Source organism: Saprolegnia parasitica (genome assembly GCF_000151545.1).
Source record: "Saprolegnia parasitica CBS 223.65 unplaced genomic scaffold supercont2.281, whole genome shotgun sequence".
In the NCBI taxonomy this organism is placed as follows: domain Eukaryota; phylum Oomycota; class Saprolegniomycetes; order Saprolegniales; family Saprolegniaceae; genus Saprolegnia; species Saprolegnia parasitica.
The window spans coordinates 1-14681 of NW_012156675.1; the positions used below are offsets into that span (position 1 = coordinate 1).

General features: G+C 59.6%; 7 protein-coding genes across 7 annotated transcripts; 2 read left to right on the forward strand and 5 right to left on the reverse strand.

Moving 5' to 3' along the window:
• Positions 1-21: 21 nt before the first annotated feature.
• SPRG_16367 (hypothetical protein) lies at positions 22-774 on the reverse strand (the record flags this gene model as incomplete). Its single annotated transcript, XM_012355650.1, has 2 exons — positions 22-400; positions 446-774. Coding segments are annotated over 2 exons (708 nt in total), but the record flags the coding sequence as incomplete, so codon positions are not given.
• Positions 775-2333: 1559 nt separating this feature from the next.
• SPRG_16368 (hypothetical protein) lies at positions 2334-4939 on the forward strand (the record flags this gene model as incomplete). Its single annotated transcript, XM_012355651.1, has 1 exon — positions 2334-4939. One exon carries the CDS (start codon positions 2334-2336, stop codon positions 4878-4880), a length of 2547 nt encoding a protein of 848 aa, XP_012211041.1. The 3' UTR covers positions 4881-4939.
• Positions 4940-5914: 975 nt separating this feature from the next.
• On the forward strand, positions 5915-7326 carry SPRG_16369 (hypothetical protein). The gene is made up of 3 exons (XM_012355652.1): positions 5915-6606; positions 6656-6852; positions 6901-7326. Exons 1-3 carry the CDS (start codon positions 5920-5922, stop codon positions 7280-7282), a joined length of 1266 nt encoding a protein of 421 aa, XP_012211042.1. The 5' UTR covers positions 5915-5919; the 3' UTR covers positions 7283-7326.
• On the reverse strand, positions 7306-8650 carry SPRG_16370 (hypothetical protein; the record flags this gene model as incomplete). Its single annotated transcript, XM_012355653.1, has 7 exons — positions 7306-7320; positions 7373-7563; positions 7606-7966; positions 8016-8074; positions 8123-8253; positions 8305-8489; positions 8543-8650. 7 exons carry the CDS (start codon positions 8648-8650, stop codon positions 7306-7308), a joined length of 1050 nt encoding a protein of 349 aa, XP_012211043.1.
• Positions 8651-8750: 100 nt separating this feature from the next.
• Positions 8751-10476, reverse strand: SPRG_16371 (hypothetical protein). Its single transcript, XM_012355654.1, has one exon. The coding sequence runs from the start codon at positions 10441-10443 to the stop codon at positions 8800-8802; it is 1644 nt and encodes a 547-aa protein (XP_012211044.1). The 5' UTR covers positions 10444-10476; the 3' UTR covers positions 8751-8799.
• Positions 10477-11588: 1112 nt separating this feature from the next.
• SPRG_16372 (hypothetical protein) lies at positions 11589-13156 on the reverse strand (the record flags this gene model as incomplete). The annotated part of the gene is made up of 8 exons (XM_012355655.1): positions 11589-11676; positions 11745-12148; positions 12192-12228; positions 12289-12636; positions 12688-12792; positions 12841-12914; positions 12962-13040; positions 13086-13156. The coding sequence occupies 8 exons, from the start codon at positions 13154-13156 to the stop codon at positions 11589-11591; spliced, it is 1206 nt and encodes a 401-aa protein (XP_012211045.1).
• Positions 13157-13693: 537 nt separating this feature from the next.
• On the reverse strand, positions 13694-14669 carry SPRG_16373 (hypothetical protein; the record flags this gene model as incomplete). The annotated part of the gene is made up of 4 exons (XM_012355656.1): positions 13694-14143; positions 14191-14277; positions 14322-14426; positions 14480-14669. Coding segments are annotated over 4 exons (832 nt in total), but the record flags the coding sequence as incomplete, so codon positions are not given.
• Between the last annotated feature and the right edge of the window lie 12 nt (positions 14670-14681).

Below are 14681 nucleotides of genomic sequence, written 5' to 3' on the forward strand. Positions count from 1 at the left end.
CTTGTGGCGAAGGATGCGGACTTCGAGCTCGGTCATCCACTCTTGTTTCTCTTGATCGCTCGTCGCTGCAAACGTCAGTGTTGTGTGCGCGGTGGCAATGCCAAAGACGAACGCGTGGGCTTTGGTCGGCGGAAGGTCCTGCACATATGCGTGGGCCGTCAACCGCACGTGGTTGCGCACGGATTTGGCGCCGGGCGTCGCGTTCGCGTAGCTCACGCACGACTCCCCGAGCTCCACGTGGCGCTTGGTCCACGGCTTCCACGGGTACTTGTCCGACTTTTTCAACAAAATGCTGCGTAGCACGAAGGGGAATTGCGCCAGCGTCGCCTGAAGATGCGTGAGCCAGAGGGTCATGTCGCCGTGGGTCTTGGCCGTGAGCACCAACGTCTGCCCGTTGGTCCTAATCGTTCGTCTCGATATGCAGCAAAATGAAAGAGTGTCGTACGTGAGGCAAAAGGTGTGCGGCGGCAATCCGGGCCACATTTCGCTGCACACCGCGACCTCGGTCGACCGGTTAAACGCAAAAGACCCACTTATCGGGAGCTTAAACTTGGGCCGCGGGTCCACGAGGTAGTAGTCCATCCGGGATGGCGTCAACACAAAGAAGAGTCGCATTGGCGCCAAGCGCAGCTCGGGTGCGGACGGCGCAGGGAGCTTGATGCCGAGCATCTCGAGAAGCGACGGGTCCACGTACTGCGCGTTGATATCCTTCGTTGACTTGGCGCGCGGCGCATGGCCGCGCAGAAGAAAACCCGAGTAAAAGTCGTCGCGCATGGTTCTCCACTGCCGCTTGACGCTGGAAAAAGGCGCCAAAGATAGCCTCGTGGCGGTTATGACGTGGCACCACGAGACACCGTCGTGACCATGGAACGGCAAAGTTGCTGGAGACTACGATTGCTGCGAGACGACGAATACCTGCAAGCCCCATGTAAAAGCTCGTGCCCGGCGCAACCCACACAACCTTTGCCAGTTCATGGAGCTTGGCATTTGCTTCGTGGTTTGTACTGACTAAACTAACGACAGCTTCTGCTCCACGGACCAACGCTGAAGATGGCGGGAGAAGTATTCAGCTTTCGCATCCAACTGGAAGAGCCGCCCGCCGAGGAGGCACTGGCTCACATGAGGCGAGCTCGTCTCGCCGGCAGAGTCAGCGTGACATGCGAAAAGACACGCGGGGTGTAAAAGACGCCACTGCCGCCTGGTCGTCCGGAAGCCGTCAAATGTGTCCATGCTACGAGGTACGTACAGTCCAAGCACTAGATAGACACCTTCGTATCAATGCCTCTGTATCTTTCAAGACCTAAAGATCACGTGGCGAAGCGTGTCGCTAATGTGCACAAGTTGTCTGCCAAGGAGATACAATCATTCGAACATCCATGTCTTGAACCATGACATGGTGCGCACGTACAAGCACGGTCCAGTCATCGTCCCACGCGTGTCGACGACGTAATATGCACCAAGGCGTCCGCGGACGGTCGTCATGGACCGTGGTACATGTAACTTGGATACCTTTTTCAATTCGCCGATGCCAAGCGAAGAACGATTTCGGTCCTTGTACGCAGTGTACTGCCATCACGCACGAGCCATCGGGTCCAAGGCTCGACCAGATCCGTTGTGCTTCCTCAAGAAGATTGGTCTGCAGGAATCGCCGCCCTCCCAACGATACCAACGGCGCGTAATGTCATTCTCAGCCGCCAGCAGGTCCTGCTACGATTGAAGCCAACGGCACCGACTCTGCGTCCGCATGGCACATTGCTCGCCACGGGTTTTTCTAGTCCACGCGCTCCGAGCACAATCCCAACGTGCCGCCAATCCTCTCCCCACCATCATCCATGGCTTGCCCTGATAGACTTGCCCGCTACGGTCGCCAGACGTCTCGGTGGTACATTCACATCGCCTTCGCTTCCGACCATACCTAATACATGTAATACATCTCCGTGTCCATGGAGCGAGCCGTCAACCTCGTCTCTTTGCCGCTTGCGTTCGATGCATTTGCTCTTTTCCTTGGGCGAGCGCGGAACGCCACGTGCTCGGTTGATTGGGATGGAGGCCATGTGCTTTCCTCCACCTCCGCCGCCGTTGCGGCGTCACCGCGCCGAGAGGTTGGTAGATGTAATGCCTTCGAATCGTCCTGTCCCACGGGCGACTTTGCCAGCATGAGCACCGGAACGTAACAGCCGCGTCGAAGCTTTTCCCTTATAACAGTCAGTATGGGTTGAATATTGGTGCAAAATCCCAATATAACGTGGAAAAATCCGTTTCGACAACGGCTCGATCGATGTTTGTAGGGAGAATCGGGCCTGAAATATCAGCGAGACACGGGACGCAGAACCATGCGCCCAGCGACGACGCTCGCTCCTCGCCGGCCATTCTTCATTATGCAGGCTCCGCCACGCCAGGGCGCCAACGTCCTCTCCTTCATCGGCGAGGACGAGGTCAAGGAGCCGCGGCCCATGACGGCCCAGCACACGTACACGCACCTCACGACGCCCGAGTACAACGTGGTCACGATCGGCGGACCGGACGCCCGCGTTAGCCTGCACCGGAAAGGCCATCGCAGCTCCAAGGTCGACATGATGCTGCGGTCGTCGGCGGTCGCGACGCGCCTCTCGCGCATCTCGATGGCGTCGTCGTACATGCCATCGATGAGCGAAATGTCGTCGACGCGGGGCGGCGACGCGCTGCGCACGCCCATGATGGAAGACCGGACCAGCAACATCTTTGACAGCGCTCGTGGCACGAGCGCGGCGCCGGCGGACCCGCGCTACAAGCTGCAGGCGCTCAAGGATGTGCTCAGTGGCATCGCCGACAAGAACGGCATGGTCGACCGCGCCACGTTCTCGGCGACCTTTGACGTTGGCCACCACGACTACATGGCGACTATGCAGAACACCGAAGACGACGACTACGTGTCCATGATGGAGAGCGTCGACACGATCGACACCAAGGCGCTTCTCGTCGACGCCTGTATGGAGCTCGACCTCGACCTCGAAGAGAAGCTGCGGTTCATTTTCGAGCTCTTTGATCCGGGCCACACGGAGGCCATCACGCAGCCGCAGGTTGCGCGGCTCCTCGAAGCCAACTTTGCGCAGTTCAAGCTCCACGCCGTCGGCGCCAACTTTAACGAAATGGCGCGCGTCCTCTTCGAGAAGGCCAACGCGGTCGACGACATCATGGGCTACGACCAGTTCCGCGCGGTCTTTCTCCCGCTGCTCCAAGCCGCCAACGACGATGCCGCCGACGACGAGGTCGCAGCGTATGGCACTAACGTCGTGCCACTGCCCCGCACGGGCTTGGCGCCGATCTGGGAGAAGCACTCGCTGCGCATCCTCTGGCTCCTTCTGTACTTTCTTCTCAACGCGATCGCGTTTGTCGCGAAATGGTCGGCTTACAAGTTTGACCCGGCGCTCGGGTACGGGCTCCAGATCGCCCGCGGCTGCGCCCAAGTCGTCATGCTCAACTTTCTCTTCGTGCTCCTGCCCATGTGCCGCAGCATCATTCAGGTCATGAAGCGGTCGTCGCTCCTCTGGCAGCTCATTCCGTTCGACGACAACATTGCGTTCCACAAGATCACGGGCTCCGTGCTGCTCATCGCGGGCCTCATCCACACGGGTGCGCACGTCTCGAACGAGATCATGCTCTACCTTGTTGCGACGCCCGACGAGATTGCGCGATCGATCTTCGTGCAGCGCAACTGCAGCCTCTTCGCCAACGGGACGCTCCCGCCCTTCTCGACCATGGTCGTCCAGCTCCCGGTCCTCACGGGCGTCGTCCTCCTCTTGATTACGCTTGTATCGTTCCCGCTGGCCGCGATCCCGCGCTTCCGCCAAGGCAAGTTCAACCTCTTTTGGTACTCGCACATGCTCTTCCTGCCGTTCCTTGTCATTGGCTGCTTCCACGGCGCCACCTCGTGGCTCTCGAAGGCCCAGGCCGAGTACTGGATCCTCCCGCCGTTCCTCATCTACCTCGTCGAGCGCCGGCTGCGGTACACCAAGCTCTTCACCGTGCCGCTCAAGATCATGCGCGCGCAAATGTACGACGGGACCGTCGCCTTGTACATTGAGAAGCCGAAGCGGTTCGTCTACCGCCCGGGCATGTACATCTTCCTCAACGTCCCGGCCATCTCGGGCTTTGAGTGGCACCCATTCACGATCTCGTCGGCACCGGGCGACCAGTACCTCGGCGTGCACATCCGCGACGCAGGCGACTGGACGCATGCGCTCCACGAGCTCATCAAGAAGGCGGCGATCACGAAGGTGTACCCAAGCGTCTACGTGGATGGCCCCGTCGGCGCGCCGACCCAAGACTACCACCGGTTCAAGACGATCGTCATGATTGGCGGCGGCATTGGCGTCACGCCGTTCGCGTCGATCCTCAAGGACGTCGTGCACCTCTGGGACGAGTACCGGTGCCGCAACTGCAACTGCGTCCGGCACCCGAGTTCGTTCAAGATCCAGAAAATGTACTTTCACTGGACGACGCGCGGCCAAGAGTCGCTCGGGTGGTTCCAAGAGACCATGAACGACATTGCGAGCATGGACCGCGACAACATCATCGAGATCCACCAGTATCTGAGTACGCTCAAGAGCGACGACCAGCGCGCGGCGCCGCTCAAGATGTTTCAGAGCTTCATGCACAAGGAGACCGGCACGGATGTGATCTCGGGCATGAAGTCCAAGCAGATGACGCACTTTGGCCGACCGGACTGGGACGCCATCTTCCGCGACCTGCGCCGCAAGCACAAGGGCGAAGAGGTCGGCGTCTTCTTCTGCGGCCCCCACGCCCTCGACAAGGTCCTCGGCGACCTCTGCCACAAATACTCGAGCGAGCCCGAGACCGGTGGCACCTACTTTGACTACCACTCGGAAAAGTTTGCCTAGATTTTCTTATCCTATGTACACTCTAATCTTATTGCGGCCGTTGGCGCACCGTTCGTACACGATGCCTTGCTGGGTTGACTGCGATCTGCAGCCGAGCAAGGGCCGCTGGAGGATGCTCGACGGTGGCCAGCGACGTCCGAGACCTCGCTCACCGTAGCTAAGCCACAGAACGCAGCGGCATGGCAAGAGCAACGACGCATGGCAGCTCGACTTATTGCGAGACTTGAGGTTGGAAGTGCCGTGTTTGCAGGATTAGCGATCGATCGAACCTTCTGTACTTAGCGCAAAACGGCGTGAGGCAGCTACCAAGACTCCTGTTGTTGGTTTTTATTGTGTTGAGATGCTGCCATTGTGGTCGGCTTGGTTGGCTGAGGTCCCAACTCTGGTGGTAAAATCTCCCGTTCATATTTCAGTTTGCTGGAGGGTTTCAAGATGTCGACATTTTCTTCTTCACGACAGACGAGGCTCGTGCACCAAAGCGGTGTGTTTCGGTGGCAACCAGTTAGCCACCTAAGCTCAGAACCGCCACGTCCAGCTTCAGCGTACTTCGTCCGTTCAAGGTCGACGAGGACGTACTAGCAACCCAGCGAAGGCTGCCCCGTCGCTGCGCGTTGCGTTCCTATGCGTCGCTATCTCCTTGGTTAAATGCGGTGGACTGTGCGATCGCAGCGCCTGTAGCACTGCGAGCTCGCTGCTGCATGACCTCTCAACCTTTTGCTTGCCGTTTCCGTCAACACGCCTGTCTCTGCGTTTTATCAAAGTCGTCTCAATCACAGAAAAAATCAAGGGACAAGGCAAAGAGAGACATAGTACTAGACATGAGTACTCGATGCGATCGACGGCCTCGTTCGTTGCGACGTGCGTCGTTTGAATGACTCATGAGCGCGTCGTCGTCGACGTCGTTGTTCGAGCAGGACGCGACGACGGCGAGAAAGGCGGCCATTTCTCCTTTCAGCCAATGGCCTCGCGCCATTTATGCGATAATTGACCAATGGGCGCAATGCGGAACACCAGCGTCCTCCATAAAGTAATCCTGCTGATGTCTTGCATGGCGGACGAGCTCGAGAGGACGACGATGGAGGCCCTTCTCCGCGGTGACGCGCCGCCTGCCGACGACGGACAGCCGCGGAAGCGCAAGTACGTCAACCACCAGAAGCTCGAGCTCGACTACCTCCGCAAGAAGGTCGAGGAGATGGAGAAGCAGATGGCGATCCTCGGCTCCATGCAGACCGAGACCGTCCTTGCCGGCGCGCAGTGGCAGGACATGGCCAAGGATCAGCAGCTCCAGATGCAGCTCGCGATCATGGAGAACGCTCGGCTCAAGGCTGCGCTCCAAGACGAGCTCGCGTTCGCAGAGACGCTCGCCGGGATCGTGCAAAAGCGCCCGAAAGTTCTCCAGCTCCCAACGACTAAAGACAGCAACTGGCAAGAGTTCAAGCTCGTGGCCGATGCGACCGAGCGCGCGGCCGCGTTCACTGCGATCGCGGACCGCGAGTACAACAAGGTTCTCAACCTGTACCTCCAGCGGCAGCTGCACGAGACGCACACGGTCAAGTCGACGACGGTCAAGTACCTCGACGACGGCGTGCGTCCAGGGATCGTCATCGAGAGCTTCAACCGCCTCGCCTTCGCGCACGTGCCGTTCCGCATGCTCGGCCACGCGATCTGGAGTTTCCTCAACGCCGACCACGTCAACGACGCAGCAAATGGCAGCGACAGCTTCGAGGTACTCTCTGTGGCGTACGATTACTGCATGCGCGATGACATGTCATTAGAACCTCGGATCGCCCGAAGACAACATGGTGTACATGAAGAGTCGGTGGCAGATCAGCCCGGGCACGGTCGCCGAGTCCCGCCTCGTCATCAAGCGCTTCATCGAAGAGACTCGCGAGATTGTGGTCTGGCGCAACATCATTGAAGACGCGCTCCTGCCGTTCGATCCGCTCGCCATCACGTTCAACGGCTCGGGCTGGTGCGACGGCCCCACCATGACGAAGCATCTCATATCGTCTCTAACTAGGGCCATTGTCGAGCAGACGGCGGACAATGGCTCGACGCTGCAGTTCTTCACCGAAATCTCGACGCCGCTGACGCAGACGCCGCCACTGCTCGCTAGCCCGTCGCCGGACGAGCTTCTCCTCGAGAACGTCCTGGCGCCCGAGCCCGCACTGAGTGCGTCGATGCTGGCGGTGCCAAGGATGGAGACCGACGTCGGCGACAACTACCAAGTCGGCGCGTTCACCGACTCGATTCTCTCGGCGTACCGCAACGCGTACCGGCGGTTCGAAGCCGCGTCCATGCGCCTCCTCTCCAACATGCAGCATGAAGACCTGCTCCTGAGCAGCCTCGACCAGATCGTCGAGCTCGTCGACTTCCACCAAAAGCCACCAAGCGCGAGCTAAAGGCCATTATTACCGAGTTGAATCTATAGCGTGTGTTCCTATCCAATGAATGGGCCGATGGGGGCGGGCGCTGACAAGCTCCATGTCAACGCCGCTGAGGCACAGCCAGCGTTCGGACGTATCGCCGAGACGGAGGCAGTGCGTGTCCAGTGTCGCATTGTAAGCCACGACAGAGCCTTCGAGTGGCGGCTCCCGTGGCGGCGGCGACCGAAACATCATCGTCGCCGAGTGCGACGCGCCTCGGGCTCCGTGGATGCGTAGACGAGCGTTCGCGACGAGGTCTACGATCTGCTTCAACATGAGATCGCATCGCGAGCTTCTACCGTCGCCCCAGCACACGTGGCGGCCCTTATAATAGTACCGATCACGGCCAGCCGCGCGATGACCATCCATGTCAACGCCATCGTCGTCACCGTTCTCCTCGGGCGCCGGGTAGAAGAGGCCCTTGCCGTGCATTTCGTCGGCCAGAAAAGTGCCCTCCCAGCTCGTCTTGTCGTCCCAGTAGTAGCGCCCGTTGCCATGATGGAGCCCATGCTGCCAGTCACCTACGAAGAAGGCAGTATGCGTGCTATCGAGGACGAGTGGGGCGAGGCATGGGGATGCCGCACCCGTGTACTTGGGCACGCTGAGGTGCTCGAGTGGGTTGAGCGGCTTGGTCGTCGGGTCGCGCACCAGCATCGTGCCCTAAGATGGACGCCTATAGCAGCAAGCACCATGTAGGAAGATGTCGTACGCTGCCATGGGGCACCATGACGCCGTCCCGCTCAAGCACTTGGCCTTCGTACTTGTCGCCTGCCATGCGCTCAAATGATTGCGAGCTACTTGGACGTGTCTTCGCACCGTTGGCATACCGAATGGCCTTGATCGACGAGCGGAAGGCCACGTCGATGGCGACGTCGGCCGCGAGCGCACCGCGCTTGGCTGCTGCCTCCAGCTGCGCCCGGACGCGCGCCGTCGTCTCGAGAATGTACCTATGCATCGACGACCTCCATGTACATCCTCTCGACGGTCCAGAGACGTACGCCTTCTTGGCAGCCGCAAACGCCGACCGCTCGGCCTCGAAGCGCGTCTGGAGCTCGTCCCGGTCGAGAAAGAGGGCGAAGGACGCAATCGCTTTGGCCGCGTCGCCCCGACTAACAAGGAGCGCGCCGGCCGCTTGCCGCCTCGTGCAGCCCGGGACGCGGTCCAGCACCTTTTGCAGCTCGCGCTATGTATCCTCGCATCATCACGTCGCCTCCTGCACCGAGACGATGGTCGTACGTGCTTGTACGGGTACTCGGGCCAGGCCAGGTCGTCATCGTCCTTGTGAAGCTCTCGGAAGGGATCGAATGGGATCTCGAGCGCTTGGTCGAGCGGGCTCGCGTACATGCTTTGGCTTGAAACCGTGCGCGTCTCGTTAGTCGTTCACACCGACTAAACAATGCGCGTCTAGTTGATAGCCGACTACATTGCAGAAAAGCCAGTCGACATCAAAAAGAGTGTTCAACTTCGTGTTACACGACCAACGGAATGGCTGTCTACATGGCGAGAACCGTCGCGAAGATGAGGGCGACCGAGATCGCGCCGTGGAGGGTGCTGGCGCCGCTGCCCGTCGCACCGCCGTCCGTGGCGTCGACGCCGTTCGGGCCCGAGCCCGGCGTGCAGCCCGCGACTGCGATCGCGCAGGTCGGGCCCGAGAAGCACGCCTTGCAGACGCACTTGCCGTTCGAGCACGCGCCGTTCTTGCAGTCGCCCTTGGTCACGCACGCGAAGCCGCCCGCCGTGACGTTCTCGGCGCGGTTGCAAAGGAGCTTCTGCGTCGGGATGCCCGACGCCGCGGCCGGCACCGGCACGTCGCACGTGCCGCCCTTGTCGTTGCAGACCATGCCTTCGCGCGTCACGGTCGTCCACGTGTCGGTCGAGATGACCTTGATCTTGTCGCACGTCGGCTGGATCCAGCCGGACGCGGCGCGCGCGTTGCTAACGTCGACGCTGGTCGCAAGCGGCGGGACCCAAGCGCACTTGTCGTCCGTCTTCCACGCCGCCTTGGCAAAGCCCGCGGTCGGGTTTTTCTTGAACTGCGAGAGGAGGTTCGCATACGACGGCGTCGCGGTCGTGCCGGGCTTGCCCGAGATGGCCATGTCGCCGCCCGTGAAGAGCGGAAAGTTGGAGCCCTTGGGCAGCGACGCCTCGCCAAACGAGTAGGCGTAGCCGCCCGAGTAGACATCCGTAAAGCCGTTGGACGTCTTGGCGTCGTCAAAGAGGTATGGGATCATGTCAAACGTGCGCGGGTTGACAAGGTCGCAGCCGTACTCGCCGAGGGCCATGACGATCGGGACACCTTTGGCGAGGTTGAGGAGGCGCTGGTACGAGTTGCCAAAGTTGTTGCTGTTGCACCACCGGTACTCGTTGAGGAGGTAAATGTCGATACTCTGCTGCATGGTGCCGTCGACCATCTTGTCGCCGCAGAGAAGACCTTGGATCTTGATGACTGTGTACTCGTCCGCGGCCGGCGCGGCCGCCGGCTTCTCCGTGTCGTCCTTCTCACCAGCGTACGAGCTGTCGGCGGCCGCATACGCGAGCGGGAGCACGCGCATGTTGGTCGACTTGGCACGCATCCAGTTCTTGACGTCCGCAACGTACTGCTTGACGCACGCGGCGGGGCGCAGCGACATTTGCATGACCTCGTTGGCCATGACCATGCCGAGCGTGTTGTTGAACTGCGAGAAGGCGAGCGCGATGCGCTTGCCATAGTCGAGCAGGTACGACGGGTAGCACGACGTGGGCTGGCTATCGGCCGCGAGGTTCTTCGTGATCGTCGAGTACATGTACGAGCCAAAGTACGCGACGTTCGAGGGCGACGCCGACACCATGACGTAGATACCCTCGGCCTCCATGTCGGTCATAAACTCCTTGTAGCTGTTCTCTGGGTTGACGTTGTAGATGCGGAGCGTGTTGAGCGTCCCGTTGAAGTCGGTGACGGCGCGCGCGATCGCGGCCTTGGAGTTGGCCGCATAGTTCTTATCGCTCACGTCGTACTCGTACGTCATACCCCGCATGAAGAAGCGGTCGCCCGTCTCCGAGTTGTACATGTAGTTGCCGCGCACGATGATGGGCGCGAGCGCGGACGCGAGGTTCACGGCGAGCGCCGGCAGCAAGACGAGGAGCGTCGCAATGCGCATGGGCTGAGGTACTCCGGCGTCGAAGTGCAAACTGAAAATGCCATTTCTTATCGGCCCTTCTATATTGGCTCGGGTTCTAAACGAATATAATTCGATTTTATTCCATTGGACCAAAAGCAATACAAACATCAAGATAGCTTGGAGGGCTGCGGAATAAAATCGACCTGGCCAAGGTATACCCACGTCCAGGACGTGACTCACACACCGTATCCGTAAGATACACTTTTGCACCAATCAAAAGCACAGACGACGAGACGACACCTCACGGCGACGAGCGGCCGCAGCTCAGGCCGCGCAGATTGTGCCATGTTGGCGCGTTCGATCGACGGCCTCCAGATGCGGCGATGGCGAAGAGGACAGAGCTGCCTACACTGGCGCCTCACATTTAGAAGCGTCTGCGTAGCACAAGCTAAAGGTAGATAGAAGGTAGAGAGTATATCCTCCCGTACTAGGACATTGCGGGAATGGACACGGGGCCGTAGGACTTCGATGGACGAAATGTGTGTGAAAATGGACAGAGATAGCCAAGCGAAGCGTTTGAATGTAGCCAATCCCTCGCCAGACGACCATTGCATGTAGCATGTGCTGCAAAACTGCGTGGTTGCCCTCAGTGCACGCGGTGTCAGTTTGACTGGAATAAAGTATACTGTCCCCCCGCCTGGCCTCAGTGAGGGCGGAATGGGCGGCGCTGGCGACTTGAAAAAATAAAAATTGTACCAAGGCCAAGGACTCACATGTCAAGCGTCGCAAAACCGTGTTCATGGATGTTCGTGGGCGAGATGCTGCACGGCGTAATCGTCAGTCCTGCGAGGATACCGGTACATATTTGCAGTGACCGGTATCGATCAGAATTGCCATCAGAACGACGCGTACGCTTCATGGGTACGCTGTCATGTCGAACACTGCTGGGTTTTTATATACCAGGTATCCCCTTTTGACGTGATATTACCACATCGGCAGGACGGGGAATCGAGCTCTACCTGACCGCCACGATCGCGTCGCCACTCTCTCGGCCCCTGCCACCGCCGCCAACCCTACCCCGCCCGCATGAACCCTAGCCCCATCCTGGCGGGTGTCACGTGTACGCTAGCGTATTAGATACATACTACACGGGCGGTCGTTGTCGTTAGGACCTCTATCTACTGCTATTTTTTGGTCGCGTTGAAGAGGACGGTCGAGAGGCTGGTCGTGATAGCTTTCCCGAACGACGCGGTCGAGAAGCTTCTCCCTTTGCTACGTGACAAGATGTACATAAACACACGGTCTTATTCTATAGCACGTTGAGCAGAAGGCGGCTGTACCTTGGCGAGTGCGACGATGGCGATGTGGCCACCATGTGATTGGAAATGCGGTGCGTGAGCCACGACGCCCACTTCTGGAACGGCAGGTCCGACGCGAGCACTTGCTGAAACCAGATCTCAAACATCTTGCGCGACGACGTGTCGAGATAGTACTCTTCGGCGTGCATCTCGAGCACGATGCCGAGCGCGGTCAGATTGAAGAAATTCTGGAGCCGGTCAAACGACGCGGCTTCAAGCATCGCCTCGTGCGACGAAGTGTACACGGGCGAGAGCTGGTTGGACATGACCTGCTCAAAGACGCTGAGCTCCTTCTCGAGGCGCGCGCACTTTTGCAGCATCGACTGCATGAGGTTGGCTTTGGACTCAAACTCGGTCGAGCTCGCTTCGACCTCGAGTGTCAAGTCCTACCGCAAACGGTGACGGTGATGTCCTTGTGCATGAGCCTACGTTGATCTTTTGGTGCAGTTGACTCTCGACTTGGTCGCTACAGACGAGTACAATCAGTTCTGATGGAATAGACAGCGAGTCGGTTTTAATGATCTACCGTGCATCCAAGAGCTGCTGCAGCCACTTGATCTTGGTGTTGGCAGCATGCAGCTGGTCGTTCATTTCACGCCGGTAGTCTTGCAGCGCCTCGGCCGAGTCGCTCCCGAGCTTGGCGTGCACACGCAGCTGCTCGTGCGCTTCCCGTGTTTCGGCGCGCGCGCTCGAGAGCTGGGCGCGGAGGCGGTCGTTCTCGACGATGATCGCCGCGAGTTCTTGCTCGGTTCCTTCGAGCGTCGATAGGGTGGCTGCCAGTTGCGCGGCGACCTGGTCGTCGATGAGCGAGGCCGTGATCGGTGCTGGCTCAAACGACGAAGCGGACACCGCTTCGTCCAGCTCGATATACTTTCTACATTTATTAGCATGGGCTTGGCAGCTCGCGATAATGTCGAATGCGTACTGCTTCCAGCTGTCGCGCTCGCTTTGAACGGCGAGCAAGTGGCGCTGGAGCGCGCGCAGCTCACCTTGGAGCTCATTCGCGCTCGTGTCATGCTCCACGTGTAGCCTAGGACGGGCGAACATGACGTGCTACTAGTAGACAGGTGGAGCCTACCGCGAGATGGTCGCTTGGAGCTCGTCGTTCGCTTGCAGCAGTTGCATGCCATACTCGGCCGCTTGATGGAGCTCCTAGTTGTGACTGCGTCAGCGCCATCGTTTGCGTCGTGACAGCAGACCTTTTCGCTGGCCGAGAGTTGGCGCTCGAGCACGACGACGCGCGGCTGGCGCTTCGCCTCGGCGATAGTTCCGTCGTCGCTGCGCCTGCGTTAGCCGCCACATGCACACTTGCAGCGGACGCACCTGACGTAGAGGTCTACGTCGCCCGCGATCTCACTATCGTCGGCGTCGAGTTCAGCTTGGTTGCTTGGCATCTCACTCTCTTGCCGATGACGACGCTCGGATGATGCAAGAGACGATAGGCTCGTTATCCGGATGATTTCGGTAAGATCGAGGTGTTCTCTGGGGAACGGATCTGGCCATGATGACCGACGCGACGCCTGGCCATGGACCCTCGCCGGGCGAGGGCCCTCGCACGCTCTCGAGCGCGTCGGTGTCGCGTTGCCCATGGGCCGTCCGACTCTGATGCGCCCTATGTGGCCTCGCAAGAGGGCTACAGGCAGCGCCGTGCTGAAGTAGCCAGAGAATATGCTGGATGCATGCACCACGCGACCTCTGCTTTCGACTTGGTGGAGTACAGTAGCAGGCCTGTAGGAGCGCACATCTTAGCCTCTGAGTAGCAGCCGATATAGAAGCCACCCATGATGCCAACGCTGCGAGCTTACACGTACACTGCCCACAGCTCTACTACTATGTCAACTATCGAGACCATGGTGCTCTTCCAGTGACGATCGCGAGCTTCGGACCGAAAACGACGGTCAAGCTGCTCATGATGTTTCAAGTTGAAACAGTTAGCACTCGGTGCTGTGCGTGCTCTCGGACGAGTCCCGGTCGTCGTCGTCTCGCTTGTCGTCGGGCAACGCCGTGTCTTCGGGCTTGGCGACGGTGGAGATGACGCATGCCAGCGCCGCTTGCACCGCCTTGGCGACGGCATGCGACGGTACGACGGGCACGGCCGCGGGCCTAGCGTCCTTTTCGTATATGCTCTGGTCGCGTGTGACGAGCCAGCCATAGACGGACTGCCGGTTGCCGCTCGTGTCGAGGGGATACCGGCGCAGGGTCACGTCGTGAAGGCCAAACGCTTTGGTGCGCGGTGGGTGCGGCAGCGGCGACTCGGTCGTGCAGAGGTCCGAGATCGTCATGTGCGGCACGATTGGGCGGTAGTTGTGCAAGATGAACGCACGGATGTCGGCGTCGACGTCGACCGCTTCCATGGGCTTGGCCACCATTTGCCAGTCGTACTACATCAAAGCATATCCAGACTGCGCGAGACAATAGTAGGCAATACTTGTAGGTTGGCAAGGGTCGCCGACTCGAAGACGATGTGCTTGCGCAGACTCGTCGTGAGCTGCGTACTACGGTGCTCCGAAATGGTCTAATGCAAGTCGTAAGTGCAAACTCGGAACGACCAGTTTCAACCTGGTAGTCGTTGAGGATCGACTGCGTGGACCGGTACAAGGCAATGCGTGCATCCTCAAAACCAGCATACGCGTGTCGACACTCGGAGCGGGCGGCTTCGGCGCTCTGTGCAGACACGGGCTATGATCATCCAAGTCGGATGATGGAGATGTGGTTACCTCGACCGCGCGGGCGGCGGCGACTGCGAGACTTTCTTTCTTTTGGTGTTCGTTGGGCAGCAACCAGCTCACGAGCTTGACGCTATCGATGCTCGTGTTGCGCGCTACCGCCGATGTCGTCGTCGGTCGCCGCTTGGGGAAGAGCTCGCCAAGAAACGACGTGCTGTCTTCAAGCGCATTGTTGCTGCTGCTACTCTCGCTG